At 43.9% G+C, this 21,238-nt stretch overlaps 1 protein-coding gene across 1 annotated transcript in view; it reads right to left on the bottom strand.

Annotated features, from left to right (window-relative positions):
* Nucleotides 1-261: 261 nt before the first annotated feature.
* The window catches only part of LOC124776077 (chymotrypsin-like elastase family member 1), a 44,633-nt gene continuing 23,656 nt past the window's right edge, over nt 262-21,238 (bottom strand). The window contains exons 5-7 of the mRNA XM_047250919.1: nt 7,892-7,983; nt 897-1,009; nt 262-353 (exon numbers count right to left, since the gene is read on the bottom strand). Coding sequence (XP_047106875.1) covers nt 262-353; nt 897-1,009; nt 7,892-7,983 — 297 coding nt within the window. The remainder of the gene's footprint in view (nt 354-896; nt 1,010-7,891; nt 7,984-21,238) is intronic.

The following is a 21,238-nucleotide window of genomic DNA, read 5'->3' on the forward strand; positions in this document are numbered from 1 at the left end:
CGCCGGCCGATGTGGCCGATCGGTTCTAGGCGCTTCAGTCCGGAACCGCGAGACCGCTACGGTCGCAGGTTCGAATCCTGCCTCGGGCATGGATGTGTGTGCTGTCCTTAGGTTGGTTAGGTTTAAGTAGTTCTAAGTTCTAAGGGACTGATGACCTCAGATGTTAAGTCCCACAGTCCTCAGAGCCATTTTGAACCTTGGATCCACCTTAGAGGGAAATAAAATGAGTGAAATAGAGGAAACTTTTAGTCTTACTGTGTTTCATCCCACCAATCTTCGAATCAGTTTATCTAAGTCAGATACGCCAAGAGGACAGCCCAAGTGATCATGGAAGACAACACCACTACCAGCAACTGAAATATGATGGAAAATACTGAGCCATAAAGTTAGATGCTTCAAGGATGCAAAGTTTTGTATTTTTGCACTGTAGTTTACGAAAATATAAAGAATTCAGATTTACCTTGTGTTGTTCTGTTATAATTTATTGTATAGAAAGTTTGGAGGAAAATTCAATGCCTTCTTAAGGAGTCCTCAAACATCGACACACTTTTGTATATTTAATGGACTTCAGTCTTTGGTATTAACAATCAATGTACAAATGAAGTGGAAACAGCAGGTTACACCCAGCCAGAGTGACTATAACTCTCTGAAGTTTGTTTTCTAAATTGCTCTTATTGCACTTGGCGTCTTGGAGCCTCAGTTACAATCGGTAAACCCCATCCGATACGAAATTACTCTGAGTATCTTGTTTATTACTCCAAGCGCAAGTTATCACAAATTTACAGGAAATTATGAAGTTCAAGTAAGAGAAGTGCTGATAATATTCGTAAGAGACCTGATAAGATTCTTATTCTTAATTTCTACAGTTGCTACACTGGTGCAGAGAGGGTACTTACACTGAGGGATGGATCCCGCACCGGGCAGCTGAATGGTCTGCACGCAGGAGTTCAGAGCTAATGCGGTGCCCAGCTTGAAGATGGCGATGTCGTTGACAATAAGTACGTTATCTCTGTAGGATTAATAGAAAATGGTATTTTTTAAGTGAGAGTCGGCTTGTCGATAAGGACAATTGTTGAAATAACCGATTGAAACAAATTTTAAAAATGATCATATCACAGCCGTTCATTAGAGCCTTAATAAGGTGTAGATGGCGGTTTATTTACCAGTGAAGAAAACAGCAACAGCCGGTATTAAATTATAGCAAACGATACTAGAAACAGGAAAGAAAATCCACCTGTTGAAAGACCGACAAGTAAGAGATCCTATCAGTGGCCGTCAGCTATCGGCCTTAGGGAAGCACCACATTCTGTTTGCCTGAACTTTGCCCTGAACTCCTGCATCTACAATCACTGTTAAGATGCGATCAACTACTGAAGATACTGCCTACGGAAGACTCATGCAGTGTCTTCCTGTTCCACCATTATCATTAATTATATGAACTGCCTCAGCCGCGCGGGATTAGCCGAGCTGTCTTAGGCGCTGCAGTCATGGCCTGCGCGGCTGGTCCCGGCGGAAGTTCGAGTCCTCCCTCATGCATGGGTGTGCGTGTATGTCCTTAGGATAATTTAGGTTAAGGGGAGTAGGACGTCAAACGGGTCGACGTGGAGCAGGAGAGGCACCACAGGACATTTTAATTTCCACTGTCTATACTTTTACAAATAAATTCATTAAACTTTAACAGCGTGACCAGGAACGATTCAGGATTCATACTCATAGCAGTGGAAGCTCTAAAACGTAACAAAACACATTTTTACACGTGAAATTTCATCATTTTTTCACTTACTACTGGCTGCATTTGTTGCTATAGGTACACTTTTCTTCCTAAGTAAGAGAGATTCTTCGATGACTTTTGCACAGCATACAAACCATAGTTACAGGTGTGTGAAACTCAAGAAGTTATTTAATTTATGAAAAAATGAATGAACAGTAATATTTTAAACTTCATGTTTAGAAAAAAATTCACGTTTTGTAGTTAATTATCTCAATTTTTCCACAGTTTTTTAATAGATTTGGAAAATTCTAGAGTTTCATACACCTGTAACTACTGTCTGTATGCTATGAAAAATTCATCGAAGAATCTCTCTTACTTAGGAAGAAAAGTGTACCTATATCAACAAATGCAGCCAGTAATAAGTGAAAAAAATGATGAAATTTCACATGTAAAAAAAGGTATTTTGCTACGTTTTTGAACTTCCACTGCGATGAGTGTGAATCCTCAATCCTTCCTGGTCATGGCGACAAGTTTTATGAATTTATTTGTAAAAGTATAGACAGTAGAAATTAAAATGTCCTGTGGTGACTCTCATGCTCCAAGTCGGCCCGTTTGACGTCCTGCCCCCTTTAAGTAGTGTGTAAGCTTAGGGACTGATGATCTTAGCAGTTAAGTTCCATAAGATTTCACACACATTTGTATTTTTGAAGTGCCTCATAAATACCGCGTTCTTCATATCGGTAACTCCAGGTTAATAATCAATTGTGACGTCAGTTTCAATTGCACTGCGCAACACAATTAATGGGCCACATTCGCAAAAACCAGTAACAGTTTCAAATTTGGTGAATGGTGTCGACAATGTTCCTCTGTAACGGTGCAAAAGCGTGGCGTCATGTGGCGTCACCCCCAGGGTCGGCGACGCTTCAAACAACCAAACGTCGACACTTACGAAAACAAGGCCACAACTCCGAAGTTCATGTGAGCTGTTAGGTCGGTTAATGATGTTACCTTGGCACCAGACTTCACCACAATTTTTCCCAACACCACTGCAGACATGTCAGACAATGGGAGGGTCGTCAGATCCCCTATTACGCACATTTCGCCCCTTCTCTTGACACCTCTGCCATATAGGACAGAATCCTAACGTCCAGCGACGTAATCACACAGCATCTTATGAGTGACCGAGGAAAACATTTCAAACACACCGCCGCTCAGAATCGGTACGAGAAGTCCTCTGAGGGTGGCATACAAGGCACCAATGAAACCACCGCTTCTTTGAGGCTTTGATCCCACACATTTTGCAATCTAAAGCGGCAGTTCACAGTGTAAAGAGGAACAGGACGACGTTCTTGACAACGTTTGACTCTGTTGAACCCTCCTGGACGATTCAACCTGTCCCTCAGGACATCCTGTACTTATAACCCCACTGGACGTATCGGATCCTTTTTGGAGTACGACCGCAATTTTTGCTTTTGTGTACAGGGCGTGTGATGACCTCAACCCACAGGAAAAATAATTATCAAAATCTATGCTGTGAAGTCATTCAAAATTCTAGTTGGAAAACCACACTCTATGTTATACTTCTCAATTGGTCACGATCCCACTTTGTTTATGAACTTAAAACACGAATATTCACGAGAAACTGCTCTGAAATTAATCTGAACCGACAAAATTGTGTATATATTCTCTGAAACTTTAAAGACATCTAAGACAATAACTGAAAGGAATTAGAAAAAGTGACAAAATTTCGTGAATCACACACAATACTGTTAATAATTGCATGAACACTGGGAGGGGGGGGGGGGGGGGGGGGAGCCTCAGCACACATCTACCCACTTTTGAGTATAACCAGTGTCTCTTAATACTACGACTCGTAGCAATACAATATCAAAAACATTTATTACTGGATAAACAGTCCCTGCGTGATTTGACAGGCGACGCTCACGTCAGGACTTGCACCAATACGGGAATAGCAGCTTTTACGTTATTGGTCAAAACGCAAACAATTATGGCGGTCGCCGTAATTTTCGCGCGACACCATATTTCGCGACAAAATACTCTTATTAGTCACTGTCATATATCTAGTCTCATAACAATACATAAAACTACATAAAATAACTACAATAATTTTGACATGCAAGAAGAATTAGTTCTAATGAGAGGAAGAAATTTATATTTAGTGGTGTTTCAACATTGACTACCAGGCAACTTTTAATTCACTGATTGTAATTTTATTTTCGTTAGCAGAAAGCAAACATAAACTAAACAAAGAATTTATTTGACCAGAGTCTGTAATTCTTATACTTTTAATAGAAAAAGAAAGTTTCTAGGTCAGGGGATAGCGTTCGGCGAAATCTCTTAACTTTTTGTTGCATACGAAGCGTTGCTTTGGGCAGCACGATGTCGGCGGGTTACGATGATAAGAGCAGCATATAGGCATTTCCGCTGGTTAATCTTCTCCGGTGAAACGCAAATAAAGTTCCGGCACAGCTGTATCATTAACCCCATGGTGGTTAACAAACCACAAGGCGCCAGTATACGACCGTTGTTGACATGTCCTCTCTTTCAAGGTACATTACGTAGACATCGCTCGTTTTTACACTTTATGCACTGTCCGTGACGCTACCGTCCATAATTACACAGTTCGTCGCATTCATATAGTCTTAGCCACAAATACACAGTTCATAGAATTGTTCTTGTGTGTGAAGCACACCGTAAACAATGTCCACTCTGTTCTCACATTTCCAACTTCGACAACGTCACTGAAAGTCATTTATATTTCACAGTTAATTAAAGTCTTCACTTTCACGGCTCGATAGAATGTGACAGACAACAGTTCCACCACCCAAAACCAATACCAGCAAAGTTCATTCGCATAAAAGCACTGTTCGTGTCGGCCACAACAAAGGATTGTTAGCGGCACTTTCACAGACCGGTTTATTTGCCCTTAAAGTTCGCTCGTGATGGCATTACATACTGCAGTGGTAAAGAGAATTAACAATATGATAGTTCGGTATCACTGTCCACACAATTACGTATGCTTTTCTTAAAACACAGTACTCTTTTTCCACGCACGCTTCACATACACACCATCCACCATCCCCTCAACTACACAGCAACCGTTCGGCTATCGATATCACTATCGCTGTCACCTGTCTATAGATGTTATGTCGTTATAGTAAATTACATAAATCTTTATAGATGGTATTGACTGCATTTTTCACAATTAATAATATTCCAAAAGAGAACTTTACAAACTATACCACAGGTACAAAGCAAGAAAAACATTTATCCATTGGCAAACGAAATAATCACAATTACATCTTTACATTTAAAAACCACAGTAGAATGTTACATAATCACAATTAGAAATGCCCATATGAACAAAAGAAAAAGAATAGAAATCTAAAGAAAATAACGAAAAAAATTTTATATGCCTAATTAGCAATGCCTTCACAGGCGAAACCACTAGGTCCGCGGGTGAGACATGTACATATGCGTGAATAAAATGATAACGGGCCCCTCTGAGATTTCCATGATCCGCACGTCGTTGTCGGGCGCTTCAAAAATCTTCCTGTACAGAGATAGCCATTCACTGATTCTTAGGTATCAGCGGGACAGACAACCATTTCGACAAACCTCATCTGATGGCGCTATGTCTCTGAATTAGCGCCTGCCTGTGAAATCTAAGAGGTGTCGAAGATGATGGCTGTCACAGCGCCAGCTAGGAATCAGTGAATGGCTGTCTCTGTACAGGAAACATTTCTAAGGTCCGAACGAAGGTGCGCGGGTGGAATCAAGAATGTTGCCGAACTGGAGGGATTTCGAGAAACCCTATACCGTTTTATTCACTCACGTGTCAATGTCTCACGCCGCAGGAGGGCGCGAATCAGGAGAGGTGAACAGCTTTTGCTACTTCGGATAGCGTTCAAATTTCGCGGAATTGCTTAGAACGGTTCTTAGTGGTTCCACCCTCTAAACCATAAAAAAACGCTTTTCGTGACACACAAAGGTGCGATGACGTTTAATGGGGTTGTAGCCCCACAATGTTCTTAGAGAAGGTTCAGATGGCTCTGAGCACTATGCGACTTAACTTTTGAGGTCATCAGTCCATTAGAACTTAGAACTACTTGTACCTAACCTATCCTAAGGACATCACACACATCCATGCCCCAGGCAGGATTCGAACCTGCGACCGTAGCGGTCGCGCGGTTCCAAACTGTAGCGCCTAGAACCGCTCCGTTAGAGAAGGGTTCATCGCGCTGCGAAATGTTGTTTTCAAATGTGTGGGAATCAACGCCAAAAGCGAAGGAGAGGTTTCGTTGACGTAGTTTATGACACCCGTTGACGCCTTGAGCGGTGGTGTGTCTGAAACGTTTTCCTAGGTCAGCCGTAAGAAAATCGATATATATATATATACAGGGTGTCCGAGAAGTCTTTCCCTGATTACATAAATTGATAACTCAGGCTAGAAGTAAGATACAAATATGAAACTTGTGTCGAATTGTTTACAACAATCAAAGTTTTTTTCTGTTTTAGGTTCGCAGTTCGTAAGTAGTGGATGAGGTGCAGTGCCCAAGAAGCCATGTTAACGAATCAGGAGAAGGCACAGTGTGAGACACGATCACCAACCACAGTGCAGAGACACTTCCAGACAACATTTGGAAGGAATCCACCTGATGTCAAGAGCATTAAAGCCTGGTATGAGAGGTTCAAGAGCACAGGATCGGTTGCTGACTTTACGAAGTCTGGTCGACCAAGAACCTCAGCAGACAGGGTGGAAGCTGTAAGGCAGTCTTAGGTCCAAAGAAATCGGTGCGCAGGGCCTCACGGTAATTACAGATACCAAAAAGCTTTCACCATGACATTTTACACAAACGTTTATTGTTTCCTGCATACAAAGTGCAAATCGTGCAGGCCTTGTTGCCCAATGACTGTACACGTCGATATGACTTTGCTATCACGTATTGAGGACGATGATGGTTATCTCTGACCAATTGCCTTTTTCGACGAAGCGATTTTTTTTGTCAGTGGAGTAGTGAGCCGCCATAATGTGCACATTTGGGGTTCACAACCCCCTGGCGAGGTCATGGAGTGCACCGGAGGCAGTCCAAAGGTGAATGTTTGGTGCGCGCTACGGCACGATCGAATTATCGGGCCATTCTTCTTCGCTGAGGCTACCATTACATCTGCAGTGTATCTGGACACGTTGTAACTGTATGCTGTTCCTCAGCTGCTTCAGTATCACCCCGATGTCTTGTTTCAGCAAGACGGTGCACCGCCTCATTGGGATTTGGACGTCCGTGCCTATCTCGATATGACCTTTCCTGGGCGATGGATTGGTCGTGATGGGCCAACGGTTTGGCTTCCACGCTCTCCTGACATAACCCCATTAGATTTCTTTTTATGGGGTTATGTCAAGGACGAGGTCTACCGAACAGGTGTAGCAGATCCTGAAACCCTGCGGCAACGGATAACCACAGTCGTTGAATCGATCCCTCCAGTGATGTTGGCTAATGTGTGGACGGAAATTGAATATCGCCTAGATGTGCCACGTGCTACCAAGGGTGCTCATGTGGAAGTTTACTGATGTGTGGAAAAAACTTTGATAGTTTGTAAATAATTAGACACCAGTTTCATATTTGTATCTTACTTCTAGCCTGAGTTATCAATTTATGTAATCAGGAAAAGACTTTTCGGACACCCTGTATATATAGCGCAGAAGCGTCAACAGAAGGCGTGCAAAGTGCGTAAGAGGGGTGTCACGGGTTTCCTATGACACGTCCACGGGGGCCTTGGACTAAATTTTAGTGACCGTTGCTGCCAATGTGACATTATTAACCCATCTTGCAGTTCACAGGAACTTCTGAGCGTCGCCTTTTCTTCGCCCGTGCCGACACCTTGCTGTCTGAACCATTGCCAATACCGATGGTGACGGTGCAGGGCACCATGCTTCTACACCATAACAGAGGTAAGTTGTCGGCATCTTCGAACCTAACTTCGAACTCTGCGTCGCAGTGGGAGTCAGAGGATTTCGGAAAGCGGCCCTTCTATTGTGTTGCGCAGTACAGATTCCCCCAAAATAATTATTTTAAAACAGTCTCTAACACGCACACTTTGCACGGATAGTGGCCAAAAATTCACCTTAGATGGAGAGGTTAAGTTCACGTCTTTACTCACCCTGGATAGTCAGGGTGCACGATCTGCTCTGCCACCAGTGACGTCTGTTCGGTGCCCTCGTCAATACTGAGGTTCACTTCTCCGGCCACCGCCTGTCAACAGCAAACAAGAAAAAATTCCTCAACGTGTTACACTTTTGTCTTCCTTTTTACGCTCATCTGTGCCTGTCTTGTGTTGTTCTTCTCATCTTAGTATACAACCTGTCCTGCAGGTCGTTTTACATATTCCAGTCTTTGTACGCCGCAGTCTTTGTGTGCCGCTATAAACCTTCCTGTTTACTACTACATTTAACTGCATGTGGACGCGTTTTACACGCTATAGATCGTGGTTGTCGCTGCAAAACGGGTTTTTGAACATACCTTTGTTTTTCCATCTCAAATTTAATACGACTCTTTAAAGGGGACAAAACAACCAGATTCTGAAATATTCGCTTTTCAGTTTCTCATTTTTATTATTTCCAATGGCAAACGGAGAAATCGAACAAAGACTGAAAAACTTTAAGAAGTCTGCATTACACGTTTCAAGACACGCAGACTCAAAATATCAAATAAAACAAGTACATAAAAGAAAACTAAGACAATCTACTTTCTGCAGCCTTCGCGAAGATTAATGTAGGCCGCGCGGGATTAGCCGAGCGGTCTAGCCGCTGCAGTCATGGACTGTGCGGCTGGTCCCGGCGGAGGTTCGAGTCCTCCGTCGGGCATGGGTGTGTGTGTTTGTCCTTAGGGTAATTTAGGTTAAGTAGTGTGTAAGCTTAGGGACTGATGACCTTAGAAGTTAAGTCTCATAAGATTTCACACTCATTTGAACATTAATATAGGGTTAAATACTAAAAAACAAACTCCAATATTCTCCTGTTTCATTTCTAATTTTTTGAAACTCTGCTTAAAAATTATGTTGTAATTGAGGATCATACATCCATCTGAGCACTATAAATAGTCAGTGGTAAAGGGTGAAGGCTTGGTTTGGACAGCTCTTATTTTTTCGTGCTAAGTTGTCCGTTTCCAAGGATCTGCAGGCAGATAAAGGAATATTACATAAACACAGAAAGCAGACCAGTTGCTTTCTCTTTTGCTTGTAAAGTATGAGTGAGCTGCAAAGTTTTTAATTTTTTTCTGTTTCAGTAATTTCCTTTCTTTTTTATTCTTTCATAGAAATGGCAGACATATAATAAGATTTTGTGTAAAATTTGTGGCGTTCTTTTTCTGTAATTGTTTCAAATGAAAAACCCTTCTTGCAATCAGATACAATTATTTTCTTTCAACCCGGTGTAGGCTGTTACACACTCCTGTGCACATACACCGCAATAGGTACACTATTGTCTCAGCATCGCAACATCGATTCTTGTGTCACATGTTTGTTGGTCGCTTCTAACTGTCGGCCTTGTTCGTGAAATAACATTGATTGCGTTTCTCACATTTTATGATAACCGAATATTTCAAAATAGTGGAAATTTTCGACTAAACATTAGACGTTGTTTATAAAGTTTTGTTTTAATAACCAAAAACTGTAGGAACACTGCTATGGGAAACTGACGTGCGGCACCGGTTTTTTACCCATTATTAGCAAAAACAGAATACGTGTTATATCCAATACCGAAAAATACCAATTATTCTAAACTGAAACACCGGTATCGATTTCAAGCGATCGGTTTTATCCATCCCCATCCGAAGCCCGAACAGCCAGCTCCTACTTCTGATCCGCGTTTTCCGTTGACTTTCTTCCTCTCCTGTTGTTTGTGGATCATCTGCATTTCCTTCTGTACCTACTCATTTAGAATTTCTTCTACAGTAACATCTCAAATGCTTTCCCGTCCTTCTTCTCCATGTTTCCTGTGGCCAAGATTCACAAAAATCAAATGTTGTGCTGCATACTTGCACAACCAGAAACTTCTTCGTTACAGTATATCAATATTTGATGCCAGTATATGCAGTGTAAGAATTCCGTTACCGTGTGATAAAAAAAAAAAAAAAAAACACATGACGAACGGAGCGATGAGTGCATAAGAAGGATAGCAGCACGCAGCAAAAACAGTATTCCTCTCCATCAGATACTTACTAATAGTAGACATTGATCTGAGATAAGACTTTTTAGATCTCTGGAGAACAAACATACATGGAAGAGATTCATGGACTGTGAGAAACCGGGAAAGAGAAGAATCTATGGATCTGAAATGTTGAAAAAAGTGGTATGTCAGAAAGGGGGTCTTGAAAGAATCGGCAAGGAAAAGAAAACATCGTGTGTGAAATACACTAATAGACATAAAGGACAATGTTATAGGATATCAGAAAATAACTTCTATGATAACAGGGAGAGCCATAGAGGACAAATGTTGTCGGAGAAGACAGAGATTTGAATATGCAGAACGAATAATCAAGGAGTTTTGGTTTAACTGCTACTTGAGACCACCAGACTGCCACACGGCAGTGAGAAGACCGATGAACCAAAGAAAAGAGCACTTGAAAAGAAGTAAGTTTGCTTCCCGTGCTCCGATCTATTATGGATACCACATTTCCTTCGGTCATCGTCTTTAAGCAGGCTTGTTACATAACAGACAACCGTGTCACGTCATATTGCAGCTAACAGTAAGACCGATAATATTAACATCTGCGATGCATGCGCCTAACAGTCGCCTACACTTCTGGTAAACCACCAAACTAGCGACTCATCAACATCTTTACTGTAACAAAGACATAAAAGGAAATCCAAATTTCACTGGATCCGATTGAAGCGTTTCCAAGGTTTCCCGCATATTGAAAAACAATACCTATTCGGTACTGGAACTCCCTCCCACGTATTCGCTGGGATGTAGCTTGTATTCTAAGCTCGCTGGGATCTGCCATCGAAGAAAAACGAGAGACATGTGAGCTTAGAAAACGTCTTTCCTGCCCGTTGTGAATACGAAATCAAGTAAAAGAAAGAAATACAAAAAAGAGTGAACAAGAAAAGCCTCCATTCTATACGGCTTACAGATTCAAATTTGTTGCTACTTTCTTCTCATGCTTAATGTAGCGTAAACCGATATTTCAAAAAAAGTCAGTCTGTCATCGGAGCTCATGTGAAGTAAGCAAATATTTGATTAACTCCGCGAGCACCTCGCTTCCGATACTACCAATGGTGAAACCGATGCGACAGACAGACCATCTTCAAATCGACCACGAACAGCTTTCGTTCCACTAAACGGAGACGTCAGTCAGGCCATTCAGTAAATTGCTATTCGAAGTCTGCGGAGGAAGCTCTGTACTGGCTCAAGTGAAGCGCAGTAAATACACATATCAGAAAAAGTTTTGCAACACTCCGGCTCCCAGAACTCCTGAAGATAGACGTTGACTGTGGATATTGTATCACAGACACAGTCCCTTTGACTGTTCAGAGGTGTCACTAAACCCGTCCAAAGACGTAAACAACCGTGGATGAGCAGCGCCTATTACACGGAGGGGTCCGACAGCCGATCAGTTCCAGGCATTCCACCAGGAAGGAGGTACACGGCTCGTGTTGTCTGTAGTTCAACCATGCCTAGACGGTCAATAACGCAGTTCGATCTCTTCCGCATTGTTACTGCCAGGAAGGGCTCTCAAAAAGAAAAGTGTCCTGGCGTCACGGAGTGAACCAAAGCGATGTTGTTCGGACATGGAGTAGATACAGAGAGACAGTAACTGTCGGTGACACGCCTCGCTCAGACCGCCCAACGGCTACTACATCTACATCTACATCTACATTCATACTCCACAGGCCACCTGACGGTGTGTGGCGGAGGGTACCCTGAGTACCTCTATCGGTTCTCCCTTCTATTCCAGTCTCGTATTGTTCGTGAAAAGAAGGATTGTCGGTATGCTGTTGTGTGGGCTCTAATCTCTGATTTTATCCTCATCGTCTCTTCGCGAGATATACGTAGGAGGGAGCAATATACCGCTTGACTCTCCGGTGAAGGTATGTTCTCGAAACTTTAACAAAAGCCCGTACCGAGCCACTGAGCGTCTCTCCTGCAGAGTCTTCCACTGGAGTTTATCCATCATCTCCGTAACGCCTTCGCGATTACGAAATGATCCTGTAACGAAGCGCCCTGCTCTCCGTTTGATCTTCTCTCTCTCTTCTATCAACCCTATCTGGTACGGATCCCACACTGCTGAGCAGTATTCAAGCAGTGGGCGAACAAGCGTACTGTAACCTACTTCTTTTGTTTTCGGATTGCATTTCCTTAGGGTTCTTCCAATGAATCTCAGTCTGGCATCTGCTTTACCGACGATCAACTTTATATGATCATTCCATTTTAAATCACTCCTAATGCGTACTCCCAGATAATTTATGGAATTAACTGCTTCTAGTTCTGACCTCCTATATTGTAGCTAAATGATAAAGGATCTATCTTTCTATGTATTCGCAGCACATTACACTTGTCTACATTGAGACTGAATTGCCATTCCCTGCACCATGCGTCAGTTCGCTGCAGATCCTCCTGCATTTAAGTACAATTTTTCATTGTTACAACCTCTCGATACACCACAGCATCATCTGCAAAAAGCCTCAGTGAACTTATTCTGCATTGCTATCCATACAAAATCACCCATGTCCTGGAGTTGCTTCCTGCTGACCTGCCAGCAAACTTTCGCTCCAGAACTTCTTGCTCGCGACGGAGTTTGTTTTGTTTTAGGACGCAAAAACATCTAGGGTGATGCGCGTCCGTGTCAAAACTGTAAAACACGAAGACAAAGAGAGGAGTTACAAACGACAACGCGTCACTCCGAATCGACGGACGAGAAGACACCTAAAAAGAGGGACTTGGTAAAGTGTCCATAAAATACGCCATAGAGGCAACGGAGGTCCCTGACTAAAGATGCCACGACGGATAAAAAGTAAAACGCCGACGACGGCCCGCGCGTAGTTCACTGAAACAGCCTATAACTCAGGCGGCAAACACAAACGAGTACGAAAGTGGTTAAAAACAGAAACAGAATTTCGCCAGGAAATGACCGACCGTCAAAAGTTGAGTGCAATGTGCACGAAGTGGAGGGGAAGCACCACTTAACAAATGGCAATGGCTAAAAGGACAGTGCCCAGTACGTGACCTAGCTGAAATGATCGCCTCATGGCGAGAGCGCCCAGAGAAGTCGTCCAAGCTGTTGGGAGATGCTTAATAACTCGGAGCTTGTTCCCATGAAGGGAGGTCTAGTGATGATGCCAAAGTGACACCACCCGCTTATTTTACTTATTTATTTAGCGTATGTAAATTAAGTACAATTCAGTACTGGACCACGTCCTTCTACATTACGTAACATTACATATGTTCACAAACATCTAGCCCTTGTATATACTCAATGCAAGAGGAATTCTTCAAGTCCCCACTGAACGCTCTGGCACTGCATTCATCTCTGTTGTCTTGGATGGTCTGTTAAGGCGTGCTGCAGTCACATGCTGGCGAAGACAGCAGTCCCCGTTTGAAGACTGAGTCAGCACATCTTCCATGCCCAGTTCTTAGTCGGTCCACAACTGACCAGAACTTGCGGGGCTCATCAAAACCAGGAACTACCTCAGCAATACAAGGCATTAGGTGGCAAGTTGTTGGGGCATTTTGGAGCCATTGTCTTCGCCATGTCAGGCCCGTCGAGGCTGTCCAGAGCAAGATGGGGATGTTGACACAGAGATCATCGCAGGGAATGTAGCAACTAGTGGGCTGAGGTACGAGAACTGCTGTCTTAGCAGCGGTGTCAGCGGATGACCGCCGCTACCTCCGGATTATGGCTTGGAGGAACCCTGACAGCAATGCCACCATATAGGATAATGCTTTTCGTTCAGCCATAGCGCGTCGTGTTACGACTCAACCTGTGCGCGGTAGGCTGCAACTTCACTCCCGACGTCCATGGCGAGGTCCATCTTTGCAACCACGACAGCATACAGCGCTCAGGATTGGCATCACTTTCTCTTCACCGACGAGTGTCGCATATGCTTTCAACCAGACAACCGTCGGAGACGTGTTTGGAGGCAACCCGGTCAGGCTGAACGTCTTAGACACACTGTGCAGCGAGTGCAGCAAGGTGGAGGTTCCCTGCTGTTTTGGGGTGGCATTATGTGGGGCCGACTTACACCGCTGGTGGTCATGGAAGGTGCCGCAGCGGCTGTACAATACGTGAATGCCACCCTCCGACCAATAATGCAACCATATTGACAGCATATTGGCGAGGCATTCGACTTCATGGACGACAATTCACGCTCCCATCGTACACATCTTGTGAATGACTTCCTTCAGGATAAAGAAATCGCTCGACTGGAGTGGCCAGCATGTTGTGCAGACATGAGCCCTATCGAACATACCTGGGACAAATTGAAAAGGGCTTTTATGGACGACGTGACCCACCAAACACTCTGAGGGACCTACGCCGAATCGCCGTTGGGGTGTGGGACAATCTGGACCAACAGTGCCTTGATGAACTTGTGGATAGCATGCCACGACGAAAACAGGCAAGCATCAATACAAGAGGATGTGCTACTGCGTATTAGAGGTACCGGTGTGTATAGCAAACTGGGCCACCACCACAGAAGGTATCGCTGCCTGGTGGTACAACACGCAATGTGTGGTTTTCATGAGGAATGAAAAGGGTGGAAATGATGTTTATATTGATCTCTATTCCAATTTTCTGGACACGTTCCGGAACTCTCGGAACCGAGGTGATGCAAAACTTTTTTGACGTCTGATCACAAATGCGGAGGTACCGAAAACTTCGCTCCTTCTCTCTCTCTCTCTCTCTCTCTCTCTCTCTCTCTCTCTCTCTCCCTTACATCTATCTAAACACTTCAAACAAGAGACTGCTTAAAAATATACATCCAAGCTTGGTGTCCTCTCTTCTACAGGATTGTTCATTATGGTTCAAAGAACCTACTGTCATGCGTATTACTTGGAGCTGCGGTTGGCGATTAGTTGTCTCTGCACTTGCTCTGACGTCACGACACCGGATTCTGAGACCCAGCAGCCCAACGAATTCCTCAAGCAGAAGGTGCACAAAATCAAAAAGAGGCAAATGTCTACAGTAAATAAGTGAAAACCGAGTTTCCAGAATAACATCATATTACACGGAACTATACAAGAATTACGCTATAACTGTACACGTTTACTCTCTCCTATACGTCACAAAGGGAACAGAAACTTTAGCGTGATGAATTCGCGCGTATTTCAGGATTTTAAACACCTAGTGACTTCTAGCTAACTTCCAGCATATTTTCAATCCTTCTCTAAACTTTTTCTCGAATACATGCTTGATGTCAAATATTTAACACATTAACTCATTTATAAAGTAATCAGACGATTAAGGCTGTTTCATACATGAGCTAGATTCCTTACTAGTTGTACAGGCTATGCAAGGTAGGCAATCGCAGGTGTCGGTAGCTCTCGACGTTATAACGTTATATAGCAGGGGTGCCAGCTTTTGGTCTGATGGCGGCCGATACCTCACGTTCGTTCTCGTATATTGTGCTCACCTCTCCCTCCTTCCCGAAAAGGAAGTCCGGACCCTTTGTTTTGCGAAGTATACTTGTTTATAAAGTAACTTTTTCTCTCCCCTTTTGCGGCCCGTTATGCAGTCACTGTGCGGGATTTGCGGCGTGCGGTACTAAAATGTCTTTACACCTTTGCTACACGGTGCGACAGCATTCGTCCCGCCTCCCCTCCCCCCCCCCCCCCACACACACATACTTACCTGATTTCACTTAAGTGCAAGTAGGTTTTGTGAATACACTATTGCAACCACATTCGTTTATTAAATTTACTGAAAGACACTAAACATACTGTTTTTAATGACTTCCGTGATCCTTCAAATAGGGATGCACAGATGTTTCCCAAATCTTCTTTCAAACCACCAGTATTTTCAATTGGTTGGTTGTTATTCTCCAGCTTTTCTTGTTTTAATGCTTATCTTTCAATACCTACGTAACTACATGTACTTAGCGAAGAAATAACAGATAGCCCAGAAAAGTGATGAAGGTGAATACAACTCACTGTGTTCTCTAAAACTAAACTCCTTCCGAACACCCCTCGGGAGGCCCAGAGGTACTGAGCGACCACTGGCCATCCTCAGTCTACACACGTCAGCGGATGCGGAGGATATGGAGGAACATCTGGTCAGCACTCCGATCTCTACAGTATGTCTCATATTTTTTATGTCCGAACGAGCTAATCCTGTACACTCCCATAACAATGACCGTTTCGACCAGTGTTCTGATTTCCACAAGTACTCTGGCATGATAAACTGCATCGTCTGAACTTGGAAAGAGGCAGTATTTCTTGTTTCCTTTTAACTATACAGATCGAAGAAAGACTGTCATTTAATCATCTTCAACAGCGCAAAACGTTAATTCTGTTTTTAGGCTTTCGAAATCTTACTAGGCGAACGTGAGTCCAGTTGACGGCAGAAATTTGCGATTAACTTTTATACGACTTACGTTCCCCACTACTCTTGTGCTAATCTTCCTCATACAATCGACGACTTGGTGTTCGAGGGCGCAGTGAACCTGCAACATCGCTGCTCGCCTTGGTTCACCGAGCCGAGCGGTGATCACGGTGTGCCTCCCTGGAAACTCTGACGTCACCGGCCAGGCCTAAGTTCACTGGGCGGCTACCTTGGACTCAATCGGGCTGGCTGGCGCTGCTGCTGCTTGCACAGTTTCTCGTCCGCTGTACCCCTAGAGTAGCGTGTCTGAGGATCACTGGGGATAACACCAGGATAATGAGCAATGGGTGACGATTCTGCATATGAACTTATTGCAGTCGTTTTTTGACATAAAGATGCCTGGGATCGAAGTGATGCAGACGTTTACAACTGTTATGCCTATGGGCCAATCGAGCAGGAAAAAGAGAAATGGTGAACATTAAGTGGTGATTGTCAGTCACCTAAGATGCACAAACTTGTCCAGTTTCCTGTTCTACGATAACACTCACTCTCACTCCAAGGGACCATCGGTACCATCTGGCCGCCGTGTCATCCTCAGCTGAGGATGCGGATAGGAGGGGCGTGTGGTCAGCACACCGCTCTCCCGGTCATTATGGCGGTTTTGTTTGACCAGAGCCGCTACTATTCGGTCGAGAAATTCCTCAATTGTCATCACGAGGCTGAGTGCACCCCGAAAAATGGCAACGGCGCATGGTGGCCGGATGGTCACCCATCCAAGTGTCGGCCACGCCCGACAGCGCTTAACTTCGGTGATCTGACGGGAACAGATGAAATACTAAACACCTTTTTCCAAAGCTGTTTCACAGAGGAAGACCGCACTGCAGTTCCGTCTCTAAATCCTCGCACAAACGAAAAAATGGCTGACATCGAAATAAGTGTCCAAGGAATAGAAAAGCAACTGGAATCACTCAACAGAGGAAAGTCCACTGGACCTGACTGGATACCAATTGGTTTCTACACAGAGTACGCGAAAGAACTTGCCCCCCTTCTGACAGCCGTGTACCGAAAGTCTCTAGAGGAGCAGAAGGTTCCAAATGATTGGAAAAGAGCACAGGTAGTCCCAGTCTTCAAGAAGGGTCGTCGAGCAGATGCGCAAAACTATAGACCTATATCTCTGACGTCAATCTGTTGTAGAATTTTAGAACATGTTTTTTGCTCGAGTATCATGTCGTTTTTGGAAACCCAGAATCTACTCTGTAGGAATCAACATGAATTCCGGAAACAGCGATCGTGTGAGACCCAACTCGCTTTATTTGTTCATGAGACCCAGAAAATATTAGATACAGGCTCCCAGGTAGATGCTATTTTCCTTGACTTACGGAAGGCGTTGGATACAGTTCCGCACTGTCGCCTGATATACAAAGTAAGAGCCTACGGAATATCAGACCAGCTGTGTGGCTGGATTGAAGAGTTTTTAGCAAACAGAACACAGCATGTTGTTATCAATGGAGAGACGTCTACAGACGTTAAAGTAACCTCTGACGTGCCACAGGGGAGTGTTATGGGACCATTGCTTTTCACAATATATATAAATGACCTAGTAGATAGTGTCGGAAGTTCCATGCGGCTTTTCGCGGATGATGCTGTAGTATACAGAGAAGTTGCAGCATTAGAAAATTGTAGCGAAATGCAGGAAGATGTGCAGCGGATAGGCACTTGGTGCAGAGAGTGGCAACTGACCCGTAACATAGACAAATGTAATGTATTGCAAATACATAGAAAGAAGGATCCTTTGTTGTATGATTATATGATAGCGGAACAAACAATGGTAGCAGTTACTTCTGTAAAATATCTGGGAGTATGCGTGCGGAACGATTTGAAGTGGAATGATCATATAAAATTAATTGTTGGTTAGGCGGGTACCGGGTTCAGATTCATTGGGAGAGTGCTTAGAAAATGTAGTCCATCAACAAAGGAGGTGGCTTACAAAACACTCGTTCGACCTATACTTGAGTATTGCTCAACAGTGTGGGATCCGTACCAGATCGGGTTGACGGAGGAGATAGAGAAGATCCAAAGAAGAGCGGCGCGTTTCGTCACAGGGTTATTTGGTAACAGTGATAGCGTTACGGAGATGTTTAGCAAACTCAAGTGGCAGACTCTGCAAGAGAGGCGCTCTGCATCGCTGTGTAGCTTGCTCGCCAGGTTTCGAGAGGGTGCGTTTCTGGATGAGGTATTGAATATATTGCTTCCCCCTACTTATACCTCCCGAGGAGATCACGAATGTAAAATTAGAGAGATTAGAGCGCGCACGGAGGCTTTCAGACAGTCGTTCTTCCCGCGAACCATACGCGACTGGAACAGAAAAGGGAGGCAATGACCGTGGCACGTAAAGTGCCCTCCGCCACACACCGTTGGGTGGCATGCGGAGTATAAATGTAGATGTAGATGTAGATCCACAGCGGCAAGGCTGTTGTCATACGGTGACGTTAGTTTTTCGAAATTGGGACCATTGTTTCACCAGAAACGTATTAGCACAAAAATTGATACGCGACATAAGTAGCAAATGAAGTATACAAAAACTGACTATATATCTGAGTACCAATTGGTCTTCAACAGAAAATGTATTAGCAGTGTTTGCCCGTATCTGACTATTTCTAATTCACTGCGACTTAAAATATACTACAAAGTTTGTTACGACTTTCTCATATTTGGGAAATGGTTCTAAGTTATTTATTAGCTATTGACAGAAAGTGTGACAGTTTCTGTAGCACGGTAGTTCTGCTTTCAAAATGAGCTATCGCTTGTTATTATTTACTCTTTCTTCTTGCCGAGATTTTTTTTTTCCATGAACGAATCATTGTCCCTATCGTTAGACGATATAGGGAAAGTTGTTTTTCTGAACAGACCACGTACTTAGCAGTAAGTACACGTTGTATTGTGCAAGTAGCTACTTTCCGGGAAAAATGTAGTACCTATGGGCCAATCAAGCAGGAAAAAGAGAAATGGTGAACATTCAGTGGTGATTGTCAGTCACTTAAGCTGCACAGACTTGTCCAATTTCCTATACTACGATAATCTGCTATTTGAGAAATTTTGTTTCTTTACTGTAGTATCAAATTTCGTGACAGCATACCCGTGTTTTTTCTGTGGCGGGCCACTGTTACTGAGCACTTGCATGTACGCGGCTACTGCACGGAGTACGCGCTATGTTTTATTTAGTTAATCAGAGAGAGAGAAAGAGAGATAGAGGGTAAATGAGAAGGTAGACTGCGACGGGTGTGGCGGGGAAAGGGGAGGAAACAGCCATCGCACCCTTTCCGTGGCACCATTGTCCGTGACTGTGCCACTGGCCGTCCGAAAAATATTGTACTTTGCTAGTAGGCTTGAATGTAAGCATTTTGTGTGATTGTTCACCGCTTAAGGTCTCAGACTTTAGCTTTTTATTCACATCTCGACCGAGAAAGGGCAACATTCACCTGTAACGTCGATGCAGACATCACATCCACATTAAAAGCTAAAAAACAGAGCATAGGCTGTGTTTTAAGTGAATAAAACGAGACGTGTGTCATAACAAAAATGTGGAAATATATATTTCAGCAGTTGCAGGCATAATTTGACCGACATTATTTCAGAAGTATCAGTGCGCGGGAGAGGAGGCGCTACAAGTCTCGCATGGTGGCACTCATGGAAGTGTTTTAAGGGCAGTGCGTACTTTCCTTCATCCACCACGTCACTGTTCATGTAGCCACATTCCTGCTGCGCAAATTCATCTTAGCTACGGACGCCACACTGGAACTCGGAAATTTCCATCGCTGCAGGCGGTGTGGTGGGAGGAGGGAGAGAGATGGCGGTGGATGGTTTTCTGAAAGGTCACACGCATCCTGCGCCTGTATGCCAGGCTGTCCCGCCAGATACCAACTGCAGTCTATTGATCTATACAGGGCAGAGCAATACTAAATACTTTTAAATGTAACAGCGGTTGAAATTAATACCTCACTTCAATTACCCATAACGGTTATACTTGGTGATTCTAAAGTCACTATACATTTCAGGGATATAGTAAGTCACTGTACATTCAGTGATATAGTAAGGGAATATTTGTTTCTTGCAGGTGCTACGACAGAATGCTAACGGAAGAAGACCGAATCGCTGTTGTTTCTGCTCGTCTTCGTGGAATGACGTATGAACATGTGCGGACAGACTTTGCCCGTCGATTCCGGAAAACAGGCCGCACCAGGCTGCTATCAAGACGCTCGGCAATAAATTCCAGCGTACTGGTAGTGTTGCAGATGAAGAACGTCCATGGAGGCCGGCCATAACGCCAGACACCGTGCAAAGTGTGCAGGATGCGATAACACGTAGCACTTGCGCATCTACCAGGAGACTTAGTAGGGAGCTTGGTATTCGTCAAACCACTGTATGGAGAGTTCTTCGTTACAAGCTCACAAACGTGCGTACAATATCCAGTTTGCACATAAGCTTGAAGCGGAGGACTACGCAGCCAGACAAGCTATGTGTCATGCCCTGCTACAAGCTGTGTAAAATGATAATTAGATGCAAAATGTCTTGTTCAGTGATGAAACTACAATTCATACCTGTGGACATGTGAAAAGACACAACTGTAGGATCTGGGCAGACGAACAACCAAGTGTGCAGCAGGAGTGGCAACGGGACAGCAAAAGTGAATGTGTGGTTAGGGATAACGAGGTCAACAGTGTACGGGCCCTTCTTCTTCGCAGAACAAACCGTTACTGGAACCACATACCTAGATATGTTGGAACAGTTTTTGGAGCCCCAGTTGATATCTGATGGGACCAGGGATACTGCTGTTTTTCAACAGGATGGTGCACCAGCCTATTTTGCCCTCGTTGTTCGGGATTATCTGAATCAAGCATTTCCCGGCAGATGGACTGGTCGTGCCTCTCCACGGATTTGGGCACCACACTCTCCTGACTTGACAGACAGA

Source organism: Schistocerca piceifrons, chromosome 2, assembly GCF_021461385.2.
Source record: "Schistocerca piceifrons isolate TAMUIC-IGC-003096 chromosome 2, iqSchPice1.1, whole genome shotgun sequence".
Taxonomy (NCBI): Eukaryota; Metazoa; Arthropoda; class Insecta; order Orthoptera; family Acrididae; genus Schistocerca; species Schistocerca piceifrons.